This window comes from Chiloscyllium plagiosum, unplaced genomic scaffold (genome assembly GCF_037043375.1).
Source record: "Chiloscyllium plagiosum isolate Xiang-an unplaced genomic scaffold, Cpla_swu_hap1 HiC_scaffold_12, whole genome shotgun sequence".
Classification (NCBI taxonomy): domain Eukaryota; kingdom Metazoa; phylum Chordata; class Chondrichthyes; order Orectolobiformes; family Hemiscylliidae; genus Chiloscyllium; species Chiloscyllium plagiosum.
In genome coordinates this window covers 105,277,807-105,290,117 of record NW_028270150.1, presented here as the reverse complement: position 1 = coordinate 105,290,117, position 12,311 = coordinate 105,277,807, and the positions used below count along the sequence as shown (strand labels likewise).

At 45.3% G+C, this 12,311-nt stretch overlaps 1 protein-coding gene across 5 annotated transcripts in view; it reads right to left on the bottom strand.

Moving 5' to 3' along the window:
* The window catches only part of LOC122554875 (MAP7 domain-containing protein 2-like), a 116,181-nt gene that overhangs the window by 81,328 nt on the left and 22,542 nt on the right, over nucleotides 1–12,311 (bottom strand). For 3 of the 5 annotated variants that reach the window (XM_043700231.2, XM_087993138.1, XM_087993137.1), the window contains exons 2-3: nucleotides 11,389–11,463; nucleotides 9,676–9,839 (exon numbers count right to left, since the gene is read on the bottom strand). In XM_043700231.2, the coding sequence (XP_043556166.2) occupies nucleotides 9,676–9,839; nucleotides 11,389–11,463 (239 nt within the window). The remainder of the gene's footprint in view (nucleotides 1–9,675; nucleotides 9,840–11,388; nucleotides 11,464–12,311) is intronic. The other 2 variants (XM_087993139.1, XM_087993140.1) reach the window with 1 other exon arrangement.

The window sequence follows — 12,311 nt, the reverse complement described above, 5'->3', positions numbered from 1 at the left end:
CTCCCCTCAAAACCTTGATGAACATTTTAGCCTTGGTGATGCAGCAGCAGAGCGAGGGTCTCACTGATCCTGATGCCTAAAAGCTTCTTTCACTTTGCAGATGGAATTCTACACTGTCATTGCCTGCAGCAAATGCGTCTTCTGCTCTGTGGAAAAGTCAACTCATCTATTTATTCATTCAAGAAGAAAAAAACTCATTCCATTCACTCAAACAAGAATCCCTACAGTGTGGAAGCAGCTATTCAGCCCATTGAGTCCACACTGACCCTTTAAAGAGCATCCAACTCCTCTACCCTATTGCAGGGTTTGTGAAGGTTTGTAGCTCAGGTTGAGGTTTAGGGTGTAGGTTTGCTCACTGAGCTGTAGGTTTGATATCCAGACATTTCATTACCTAGCTAGGTAACATCATCAGTGGCGACCTCCAAGTGAAGCGAAGCTATTGTCTCCTGCTTTCTATTTATATCTTTCTCCTGGATGGGGTTCCAGGTGTTTGTGTTGATGTCATTTCCTGTTCGTTTTCTGAGGGGTTGATAGATGGTATCTAGATCTATGTGTTTGTTTATTGTGTTGTGGTTGGAGTGCCAGGCCTCTAGGACTTCTCTGGCATGTCTTTGCTTAGCCTGTCCCAGGATAGATGTGCTGTCCCAGTCGAAATGGTGTTTTTTTTCATCTGTGTGTAGGGCTACGAGAGAGAGAGGGTCGTGTCTTTTTGTGGCTAGCTGGTGTTCGTGTATCTTGGTGGCTAACTTTCTTCCTGTTTTCGGGCAAAAGCCTGATGCATTCCTGATGAATCAAATGGGTGGCGCTGTAAGGCAGCAGTTCTAACCATTAAGCCATCATGTTGTCCCTTATCGCTGGCAGGCGCTGCACACGCATGTGGCAAATTGGAACTCTCAAATAGAGGAGGATGGTTTTGATCCATCATTTTTAAAAATTCATTGATGGGATGAGAGCTTCGTTGTCTAGGCCAGCATTTATTGTCAATCCATAATTGCCCGGAGGGCAGTTAAGAGTCAACCACAATGCTGTGGGTCTGGAGTCACATGTAGGTTGGACCAGGTCAGGATGGCAGTTTCCTTCTCTAATGGACATTAGTAACCCAGATGGGTTTTTCCAACAATCTACAATAGATTAATGGTCATCGTTAGACTCTTAATTCCAGACTATTATTGAATTCAAATTCCACCATCCGTCGTGGCTGGATTTGAACCAGTGTCCCCAGAACATGACCTGGGTCGCTGGATTAACAATCCAGTGATGATACCATGAGGCCATCACCTCCCCGTGTTATAGGACCAGCATGCCCCCGCTTGCAAAGGAGGTGAAGTTAGAAAGCTTTTGTCAATGCAAACTTTTGGCTTGAATTTTCACAGCTGTGACTTCCTCTGGTCTAGCCCCACTCTTTGGGAAGGTTGTGAGAATGCTTGGAAGGTGCTGGGCAGATGGGGGAGATATGTGGCTTTTTAACAGCAAGACTGGGTTGGAGAATCTGGGGCTGGGAGATAACTAATGCAAATTCTATAGCCATGGACAAGATGCGAGAAAAATCTGTCCCAATAAGCAGTTGTTACAATGATGGGCAGGGCACAGATGAAAGATGCAAAGGGAAGTTTTTAAACACAGCAAGAAGGATCAACACTGTTGGAAAAGGGTCTTTGAAGTGGATATGATTAATAGTCTTAAAACAAAATGGGCGGACCACTGAAGGGAATGCGGACAATGAATGCTGGTGCGATCTGACATCTGTGGAGAAAGAAAGAGAGTTAACATCAAGAGTGCAGTGTTTTGAATCCAGCCAGGATCACAGGGATTTGTGATGTACAACACTCCTCTGATAGGTATTCTCACCTCATCCACACACACTGCTGTGTGCCACCATAATGCACACTCTTCATTCTTCTCGCTCCAGCAGCAGTGTCTCACACTCTCTCAAAATGTCCTACTGCCCCGTCCTTGTTCCATTTTGTCCTCCGCCTCATTCAATGTTTTAACATGAAATGTCTTCTCTTCCTTTAACCTCCAAATGCTCATGGATGCTGATCTGGATCCTCTTCCCCCAAACCCCCCACTCCTTCACCTACTCTCACTTCTTACTCACTCTCGTCTCTGACCTCCCTCTCTCCGATGATGTTCTGTGCTCAGCGAAGGACTCCGTTTTATCCCTTTACTTCCCCAACTCAATGCATTTTGGGCACGACATGACACTGAACTCTTCTCCCATCGTCTCTGCTTCCACTTCTTTGGCAGGTGTCCTCTTCCCGCTACACTGACCCTTTCTCCCATCTCCAGTACTCTCTGTCCATGTATCTCTGTCCTTTTGTTGATACTTGATCTTTCATTGAGCATTGCTGACATCATGGTGCCCACCTGCATTTCTTTGCTCCCCTCCCCTACTCTAAACTGGCTCCCACTGAATTTGCTGCACTCCATTCCCTCAGCTCCAACTCTGACCTTGCTGTCAAACCTGCCTGTTAACATCTGGTGTGCTGCCCTCTATCTGGCAGAAGCTGAGTCCTAATCTCAGATGCTTCCTCTCATCTCATCCTGACCATGACCCCTCCCATTGAACACCAGGCTGGAGTTTCCAACACTGTCACTGGAGATCTCCCTCCGCAATGTCAACCTCAGTCTCCCAACCCCACAGGCCGCTTCTACCCTTTTCGCAAAATCCTCAACAGAACTGCTCTCAGATCCATCACTTCAGACGGATCCTGTCCCGTTGAAATAATTTCTTCTTCTGCTCTTGACTCTCTGCTATCCCCACTTGTTCAGTCTCTTCCTGCTCACATTTGTGATTCGTCTGCCACTTTCCACGAGCTCTACAATTTCCAGTTTACTCTTCCTAGCTGCCTTCTCTGCTTGTCTAGGCCTTGTGTTTCTTTCCTGAAAGGAGACCTAAACCAGGCCCATCCATCACCACCAGGTTGAGTTCATCCTGACTTTGACCAGCTTCTTTTATGCATTTCTCTTTCTCCAAGTCAAAGAGGTGGCCATGGGTACCCATGCGCTCCCAGTTATATTTGTCTCTTTGTGGGTTATCTGGAACACTCCTCGTTCCAAACCATGGGCTCTCACCTACTTCTCTTTCTCTGATACACTGACGCTGTGTTTGGTGTTGATTCCTGCTCTCATCCGGAAATGGAAAAAAACCTAATCAGTTTTGCTTCCAATTTCCATGCTTTTCTCACTTTCATCTGCTCAATCTCTGACTGTTCCTTCTTGGGGATGAGCTGATATCCATTACAAACCCACAGTTACCATAAATACACCTTCTCACATCCTGCTTTCTGTCAGGATTTCTTTCCGTTCTCCCAGTTTCTCCGTCTCTACATCATTTGTTCTAACATGGCTTCAACATGGCTACCTCCCTTCCTCCTCAACCAAGGATCCCCACACACCATACAGATACACACACATACCAGTCAGATATTCCCACACCACTCAAGACACACCACACAGACCAGTCAGATATTCCCACACCACTCAAGACACACCACACAGACCAGTCAGATATTCCCACACCACTCAAGACACACCACACAGACCAGTCAGATATTCCCACAGACCACACAGACACACACACATACCAGTCAGATACGCCCTCACACCACACAGACACACACACATACCAGTCAGATACACCCTCACACCACACAGACACACACACATACCAGTCAGATACACCCTCACACCACACAGGCACACACACATACCAGTCAGATACGCCCACACACACACAGTCAGGTACGCGCACACACACCACACAGACACACACACATACCAGTCAGATACGCCCTCACACCACACAGGCACACACACATACCAGTCAGATACGCCCTCACACCACACAGGCACACACACATACCAGTCAGATACGCCCACACACACACAGTCAGGTATGCGCACACACACCACACAGACACACACATATACCAGTCAGATACGCACACACCACTCAGACAAACACACACATACCAGTCAGATACGCACACACCACTCAGACAAACACACACATACCAGTCAGATACGCCTACATATCACACAGACGCACACACATACCAGTCAGATAAGCACACACCAGATACCCACGCATACCAATCAAATACGCCCACACCACACAGACCAGTCAGATACGCCCATACACCATACAGACACACACACATACCAGTCAGATACGCCCACACACCACACAGACACACACACATACCAGTCAGATACACCCACATAGACACACACACATATGCCAGTCAGATATGCCCACACACACACAGACACACATATCACACAGACACATCAAGATATACAAACACACACAGACACGTGTGTGCACACACACACACACAGTCATACCTTGCTTGTATCTTGCTAACTGGGAATCCATTTTCTGCTTGTCACACCTTCATTCACACTGTTCTTGCATCTCTGTCCCTCCTCCACCAACATCACATACCCCTTTGTCTTTGGCTCTGGGCACCCTCACCATTTGCTTCACTTGCTTCCCCGCCAACTCTGTCAACCATATAAAAAAAATTTCAAACTCTTTCTCAGTTCTGAAGAAGAGTTACACCACACTCAAAATGCGAACTCTGTTTCCTTCTTCACAGGTGCTGCCAGACCTGATGAGTTTCTCCTATATTTATTTCATATAATAAAATAAAACACACTAAAATAAATTTGTTTATTTATTTTAAAATAGGTATTTTGCTTATAATAAAAGGGAATAAATTTGTAGAGGGATAGGGGTGGAGTGGGAAATGAATTGGACTGGATTACTCCAGGGCCAGTTGGCATGAACTTGGTGTTGCAGTTCTGTGCTATAATGTTGCCAATGCATCAGTGAGGGGATACCAGGTCTAGATTTAAAATCCCACTGGAAAGACAACAATGCAGAAAAACATCAGCAGTTGTCCTGTTGTTATAGATAATCAAGGCTTTGAACTTACAACCCTTTGACTTGAAGGTAACTGAGTAAGCAGCTTAACATCATAAGAGATAGAGATACAGTAGACCATTTAGCCTTCCATCTGCTCAGTCGTTCAATATGATCATGGCTGATCTTGGCCTTCAATTTCATTTTTCTGCCCAATTCCCTGAGAGAGCAATAATTGGACCATCGCAGAACTAGTCAACGATGGTGCCTAGGGTGCTTATGCTGCAGTGCCTAAAATATAAGTGTATCCTTCTCTAAAATTACAGGTTGCCCATGGTAATGGACAAGAAATGACACAGGGGAAAGAGGAATCAGTTAGGGGAGGGGGACAAATTTCAGGCCTCGAACAAATTCAAGTGCCCAGCCTCCACTGATCTTCAGAGTTGGCAAGTCCGTAGATTAACCAATCCGTGACAGAAATGAGATTCCTGTCTTTGTTTGGAATGGGAGATCTCTTGTTTTCAAAGTAGTTCCAGTCTTTCCAATACGGGACAGCTTCTCGCAGGATTCACCCTGACAGGATCTGATAAAAGATCACCTCAGTGGTGGTGCGGTGGAGAGACACCAGAATAACTGTGAGCAAAGAATGGTTAAATTGTGAATTAAGATATTGGGCTAGACATGAAGCCACTCAGCCCATCCAGTCTGTTCCGCCATTCAATCACGGCTGATAAGTTGCTCATCCCCTTAACCCTTGATCCCCTTTTCTATCTCAGTCTTCAATATACTAAATGACCTGGCCTCCACAGCCTTCTGCGGCAAAGAATTCCATAGACTCACAAGTCTCTGGATGAAGAAGTTGCTCCCTAACTCCATTCTAAAAGGTCTTCCCTTTATTCTGAAGCTGTGCCCTCGGGTCCTAGTCTCTCCTACCAATGGAAACACCTTTCCAAAATCCACTCTTCCAGGCCATTCAGTATTCTATATGTTTCAATTGGTTATACAGACAATCATGGCCCTCCCTGGAGTCTCAAAGGTTAAGTAACGGATTTTATAAATCTAGAGTTTAAGTGTTCATAGGAGTGTCAGCCTGGCCTGCTTGCCCAAACCCCTTGAGTGGGAACCTTCTAATATGATTCTATTCATTTTTGGGATGTGGGCATCACTGGCTGGCTCAGCATTTGTTGCCCACTGCGAATTGCCCTGGTTTGCTCGGTGATGTCAAAGGGCAGTTAAGAGTGAACCTCATTGCTGTTGGTCTGCAGTCACGTGTAAGCCAAACCAATCTTCCTTAAAGGATATTAGTGAACCAGAATGGGTTTATCATTGATGCAATTGTCACCATCACTGCTGTAAATCCACGTTTTATTAACTGAATCGAAACTCCAGCAATAGCAGGACGTGAATCTGTGATCAGGTCCTGGTCAGCTGGATTTCTAGCCCTGTGACATTACCACTACACCACATCCTTGAAAGCGTTACCAGGTGAGTCCAGAATGGTTAAAACTCATTATTGGTTTTCAAGAACAATTTCACATCTCCAAAAAAATTGCAGAAATCCTGTAGATGAAAAGACACCAGGATTCCTAGAGCCAGATAGAACAGTCTTGCAGTATAACTCCTACTGCATTATTGACCAGCTGTGCTGGTAAATCTTCTTGGCTAGAATAATTTCCCGTTGCACACTAACTGCAAATAGTGATAATCAATACACCTTTTGTGTGGGTCCTTTGTACTTTCAGGATTCTCTCTCTGGTGTCAGTTGGCTGGTTTCTAGTGCATTATTAGTGCCTTGTTACATTGATTTCTGCAAAAGGCAAATTGCTGTGTGTTTAATTTGCTTGCATTACCATAAGAGAGATCTGCAGACAATTCAGTCAATAGCACTTGATTGTTCAAGCTCTGCCTTGCGCCAGCACTGTCGCAGTAAGTCGATGATGATGTGGGCACATAAAATAAACTCTACACCAGCTCCCTTCTAAAGACCACAAATTACCTTAAGGTTATGCCTTGCGACTGCTGCATTGCTCTTGCTCATCTAAACAATTATCGGTTACTCAGGCTTTCATTGTTTCTATGCCTTTTAAGTGGGTTTTATTCAGAAATGCATTAAAATACTATTAAACACAGTTTTTTCCTGTCCTATGTCGATTATCACAGAATCACGGAAAGCTAATGGTACAGAAGGAGACCATTCAGCCCACTCCATACTGACTCTTCAAATGAGTATCATTGCTGAATCCCATCTCCTGCCTTTTACCCCATAACCTTTCCCATTATTTAGAATCACAGGGATGTACAGCACAGAAACGAACCCTGTGGTTCAACTCGTTAATCCCAACCAGATATCCTAAATTAATCTAGTCCCATTTGCCAGCAGTTGGCTAATATCTCCCTAAACCCTTCCTATTCATATGTCCATCCAGATGCCTTTTAAATATTGTAATTGTACCAGCGTCTACCACTTCCTCTGGCAGCTGATTCTATACACACACCATCCTCTGCGTGAAAAAGGTGCCCGTTGGCTTCCTTTTAAATCTTATCCCTCTCACTCTAAACCTATGCCCTCTAGTTCTGTACACCCGGATCCGGGGAAACGACCTTGCCAATTTACCCTATCCATGCCCCTCATGATTTTATAACACTTTATAAGAGCATCCCTCAGCCATCGACGCTCAACTGAAAACAGCCCTAGCTTTTTCAACCTCTCCCTATAGCTCAAATCCTCCAACCCTGGCAGCACGCTTGTAAATCTTTTCTAATCAAACAAAATCATCAAATGCCCTCTTAAATGTCTCAGTGGTCTTCACTCAAATCTTTTCTCTCCTTTGGATTTCTGAATCTCCCCTTACTTACCCCTGTCTCACCCACCATGTATCCGTTTAAAGCGCTGTCCACAATCCCAGCTTTACAGTTCATAAAGACACTGGTCTCATCTTTTTTAAGTGGAGGCCATTGCAGTTCCCTCATTCGCCAATACTGGGATCAGTGCCCCAGGAATCAAAATCCCCTTCTTCCCACACAACTCTCTTGGAGAATGGCTTCAATTCTTTAATCTTCTTGAATGTCTATATGGTTCACATAAAGAGAATGGTCTCAAGTTAAGGCTGATATTGATCAGCTGAAACTGGGCAGAGCAATGGCAGATGGAATTCAATCCTGATAAGTGCAAGGTGGTGCATTTTAGGAGGTCTATTACGGGAAGGATATACACAAGGAATTGTATGTCCCCAGGGAGTACTACAGGACAAAGGGACCTTGGTGTAAATGTCCACAGCTCCCTGAAGATGTCAGCACATGTAGACAGTGAGGTGAAGACGACACATGGGATGCTTGCCTTCATTAGCCAAGGAGTAGAATATAGGAGCAAGGAAGTCTTAACACAACTTTATAAAACATTGGTTAGGTCAAGGATGGAATTGTGTGTGCAGTTCTGGTGACCTCACTATCGGACATGACTGCACTGGAGAGGGTATAGAGGAGATACACCAGGATTATGCCCGGGATAAGGAATGACTGGATATGCTGGGTTTGTTTTCCCTGGAGCAGAAGAGGCTGGGAGTGGTTCTGATTGAGGTACGCAAGATTATGAGGGGCACAGACTGAGCTGATAGTGAGAACCTTTTCCTTGTAGCAAATGTGTCTAAGATCCAACAGGTTAAGGTGAGGGGTTAGTGGTTTCAGAATATTGCAATTATATTCTAACATTATTATAATGATATGGTTCATATGGCAATCCAGATTATTACCTTTGAGGGTCTTGAATTTCAGTTTGGACCCTGACTCCTCAACTTGTCTCAGTAACACCTCGGTCCAATGTGGTAGATATTTATAGCTATGTGGAAGAACAAGTTTCCCTCAGGAGCCTCCCAATGGAGCTTTTCTCGGTCTCCATTCTTTGCTGGCAGTCAAACAACTTGAAGGCTGCTGCCTGGCTGACAGATAAATGGGACTGCCCTCTCAAACTGTCCTACCTGTCTGTCTTCCTTCCCATCTATCTGCTCTACCCTCTCTTCCATCCTATCACCTTCACCGCCACATTCATCTACCTATCGTATTCCCAGCTAACTTCCCCCCATCCCTATTTATCTCACCCCCCCCCCCCCTTGCCACCCATTCCCCCACCACCACCACCACTCCCCATTCCTGATGAAGAGCTGGACGCTGTGCTTTTCCAGCACCACACTGTTTGAAGATGACCCGTGGTGGAGCACTTAACCAGAAGGAGCGTAAAGTTCAACACTTTTTTCATTATATCCTTATTCTTTACATTCCATGTTTTGGTTTATTTTTCTGTGTTTTAAGATGGCGACAGAGAGTGCCAACGCAACAAAACACAACATTTTTCATTGTATTTTGTAACAAGATACACGTGATAATCAAATCAGTACAGACATGATAAGTCAAAAGGCCCCCTTCTATACTGTAAAACTCTATGGCTCTGTGACTAATGTATGTCCAAGTCCAGATCATTAATACACATCAAAAAGAGCAATGTTCCTAATACTGATCCCCGGGGAACAACACATTTTCCAGTTTTGAAAACAAATGTTTATGATGACATCTTTTCTCTAGTTTCTTAGCTGATATTATATCTAAATGGCCTCTGATTTTTTTTAAACCCCAAAGGCTTGCTATCAAGTCTGCTATGTGGTATCTTATCAAAGTTAAGATTAACATCGCTCACTGTCCCCACTCATTAACTCTCTCCATTTTCACACTCAGCCAAGTCGAGAGATTTCAAGCAAATGAGGTAAAGTAAACTCTGAATAAAAGAATCCTTGCTCCAGCTCCAACCAGCTCACCTTCTCTTCTTCCAGCTTCTGCTTTCGTTTTTCCTCAACGGCGGCTCTTCTCTGCTCCTCCCGCTGTCTCTGCTCCTCCAGCTTCTTCCACCGCTCCTCAATCTGCCTCTCGTAAAGCAGTTGGGCTCGTTTCTCCTTCTGCAGGATCTGCTGCTCTCTCACGGCTGACAGGAGAGTGCAAGGTCAGTGAACAGGCTTACTGCACCACCACCACCTCACACATACTCACAATTGGTAGATTCTGACTGCTACAGAACCTAGACTTGATCTCATCCCTGAATATATTCTATTATCCAGCCTCTACTGCCTTCTCTGGAAGACAATTCCAACTCTTAGCTCCAAACATAGAATCATACAGCATAGGAACAGACTGTTTGGTCCGCTCCTCCATGCCAACCCGGATATTACTAAATTAATTTAGTCCCATTTGCCAGCATTTGGTCCATATCTCTCTATTCCTTTCCTATTAATGTACCCATCCATGTCGTAATTGTACCAGCATTCACCACTGACTCTGGCTGCTCATTCCCATACACGCAGCACCTTGTATGAAAACGTTGCTCCTGAGGTCCCTTTTAAATATTGCCCCTCTCGCCTTAAACCTGTGCCCTTTTGTTTTGGACTCCGCTTGGAAAAATGACCTTGTCTATTTATCCCACCCATGCCCCTCATGATTTTATACACCTCTATAAGGTCACCCCTCAGCCTCTGATGCTCCAGGCAAAGCAGCCCCAGCCTATTCAGCCTCTCCCATTAGTTCAAATCCTCTAATCCCAGCAACATCCTTGTAGATTTTTTCTGAATCCTTTCAAGTTTCATAACATCCTTCCTATAGCAGGGAGACCAGAACTGAATGTAGTGTTCCAACAGTGGCCTAACCAATGAACTAACCTGTACAGCTGCAACATGACCACCAACTCCTGTATTCAATGTTCTGACCTATAAAGGCAAAACAGTCACACACCTTCTTCATCGTCCCCTCTGCCTGTCACCCCACTTTCAGGAAACTATGAACCTGCACCCTGAGGTCTCTTTGTTCAGCAACACTCGCCAGGACTTTACCATTAAATGCCTAAGTCCTGCCATGGTTTGTCTTATGAAAATGCAACACCTCGCAATTATCTACATTTGACTGCATCTGATACTCCTTGGCCCATCTGACCAAGGTCTAATTCCTCCGATGTCCGTCTCTGCCCATCACAGAGTGTGGCAAAGGCTATTTGCTCACCCATTCATTGTACAGTCATCAAACATGTCACTCAAGGTGACCCTGGCCTTGGTGGAAGGTGGGAGGTGGGGAGGGGTGCAGGGACACAGTTGGAAATCTGCAAATTGTTTGCTATTCCCCTTGCTCTCTGTAACAGTCCAGAGATAGGACTGGTGTCATGGGACTCCAAGATAGACAGAGGCTAGCTTGCTCCTGAGTCAAAAGGAATGATACATTTTGCCTCACAGAACGAGGCCCTTTGGCCCATTGTGACAGTGATGGTCATGAAATAGTTCATCCCCTTTGCGATTGGGAAGATTTATAGGGCACTCTGGGTACTGTTATCAATGGCAGGAACTAATACTCCTCCAGAACCGACGGTGTTTGCGGTCTGAGTGGATCACAGATTCTCTCTCTCTCGTGGGAGTTCTGCAAAAAAGGCCCAGCATCATTTACATACCCAGAAACTGCACATCAATTCATTGAGAGAAGCAGAACAAACTCACCCAGAGTTCTCTCTCGTTCTTCTCTCCTTTCTTTGGCCAGTCTTTGTCTGTCATCTGCCTTGGAAGATTGGGACTCTGCATGTGAACAAAATCGACAGCACATTACAAAAAAAGGCAGCAAAACATCAAACAGAATGTCTTCCAGCCACAAAGATCACTCGTGTCGAGTGTCAACACTCTTGGGGCCCCGAAAAGCTCGGCGGGGTTCGGACATGCCTCGCCTCAATTCTCAAATTGAAAACATCCGATTCAATTTCTCGAGAAAGAATGTACATTTCTGTGGTACCTTTCACTGCCTCAGGATTGATGGTCCAAAGCACTTCACAGTCTTTGAAAAGCAACACATCTGACAGCACAGCAAGCTCCCACAGACAGTAATGCAATAAGGAATCGAGGAGTGAAGAGTCAGGTGGGAGAGTGGGGTAACTGAGAGGCACAGTGGCTCAGTGGTTAGCACTGTTGCCTCACAGCGCCAGGGACTCGGGTTCAATTCCACCCTTGGGTGACTGTCTGTGTAGAGTTTGCACATTCTTCCTGTGTCTGCATGGGTTTCCTCTGGGTGCTCCGGTTTCCTCCCACACTCCAAAGATGTGTAGGTCAGGTGAATTGGCCATGCTAAATTGCCCATAGAGTTAGGTGCATTAGTCGGGGTAAATATAGGGTAGGGGAATGGGTCTGGGTGGGTTACTCTTGGAGGGTCGGTGTGGACTTGTTGGGCCGAAGGGCTTGTTTCCACGCTTTAGGGAATCTGATCTAATCTGTTCTTTACTGTTGTGGGCAATAAACCTCCAATCACAAAACCAGCACAGGACCTGGATCCACCCTGGACACTGACGTCGCAGTCCTGAGCCAACCCCCACCCCTTGCTTTCTGGTTGGCAGCTGTCATTCATTTTTGCATTCCTTTTCAACCCTACACCAAGT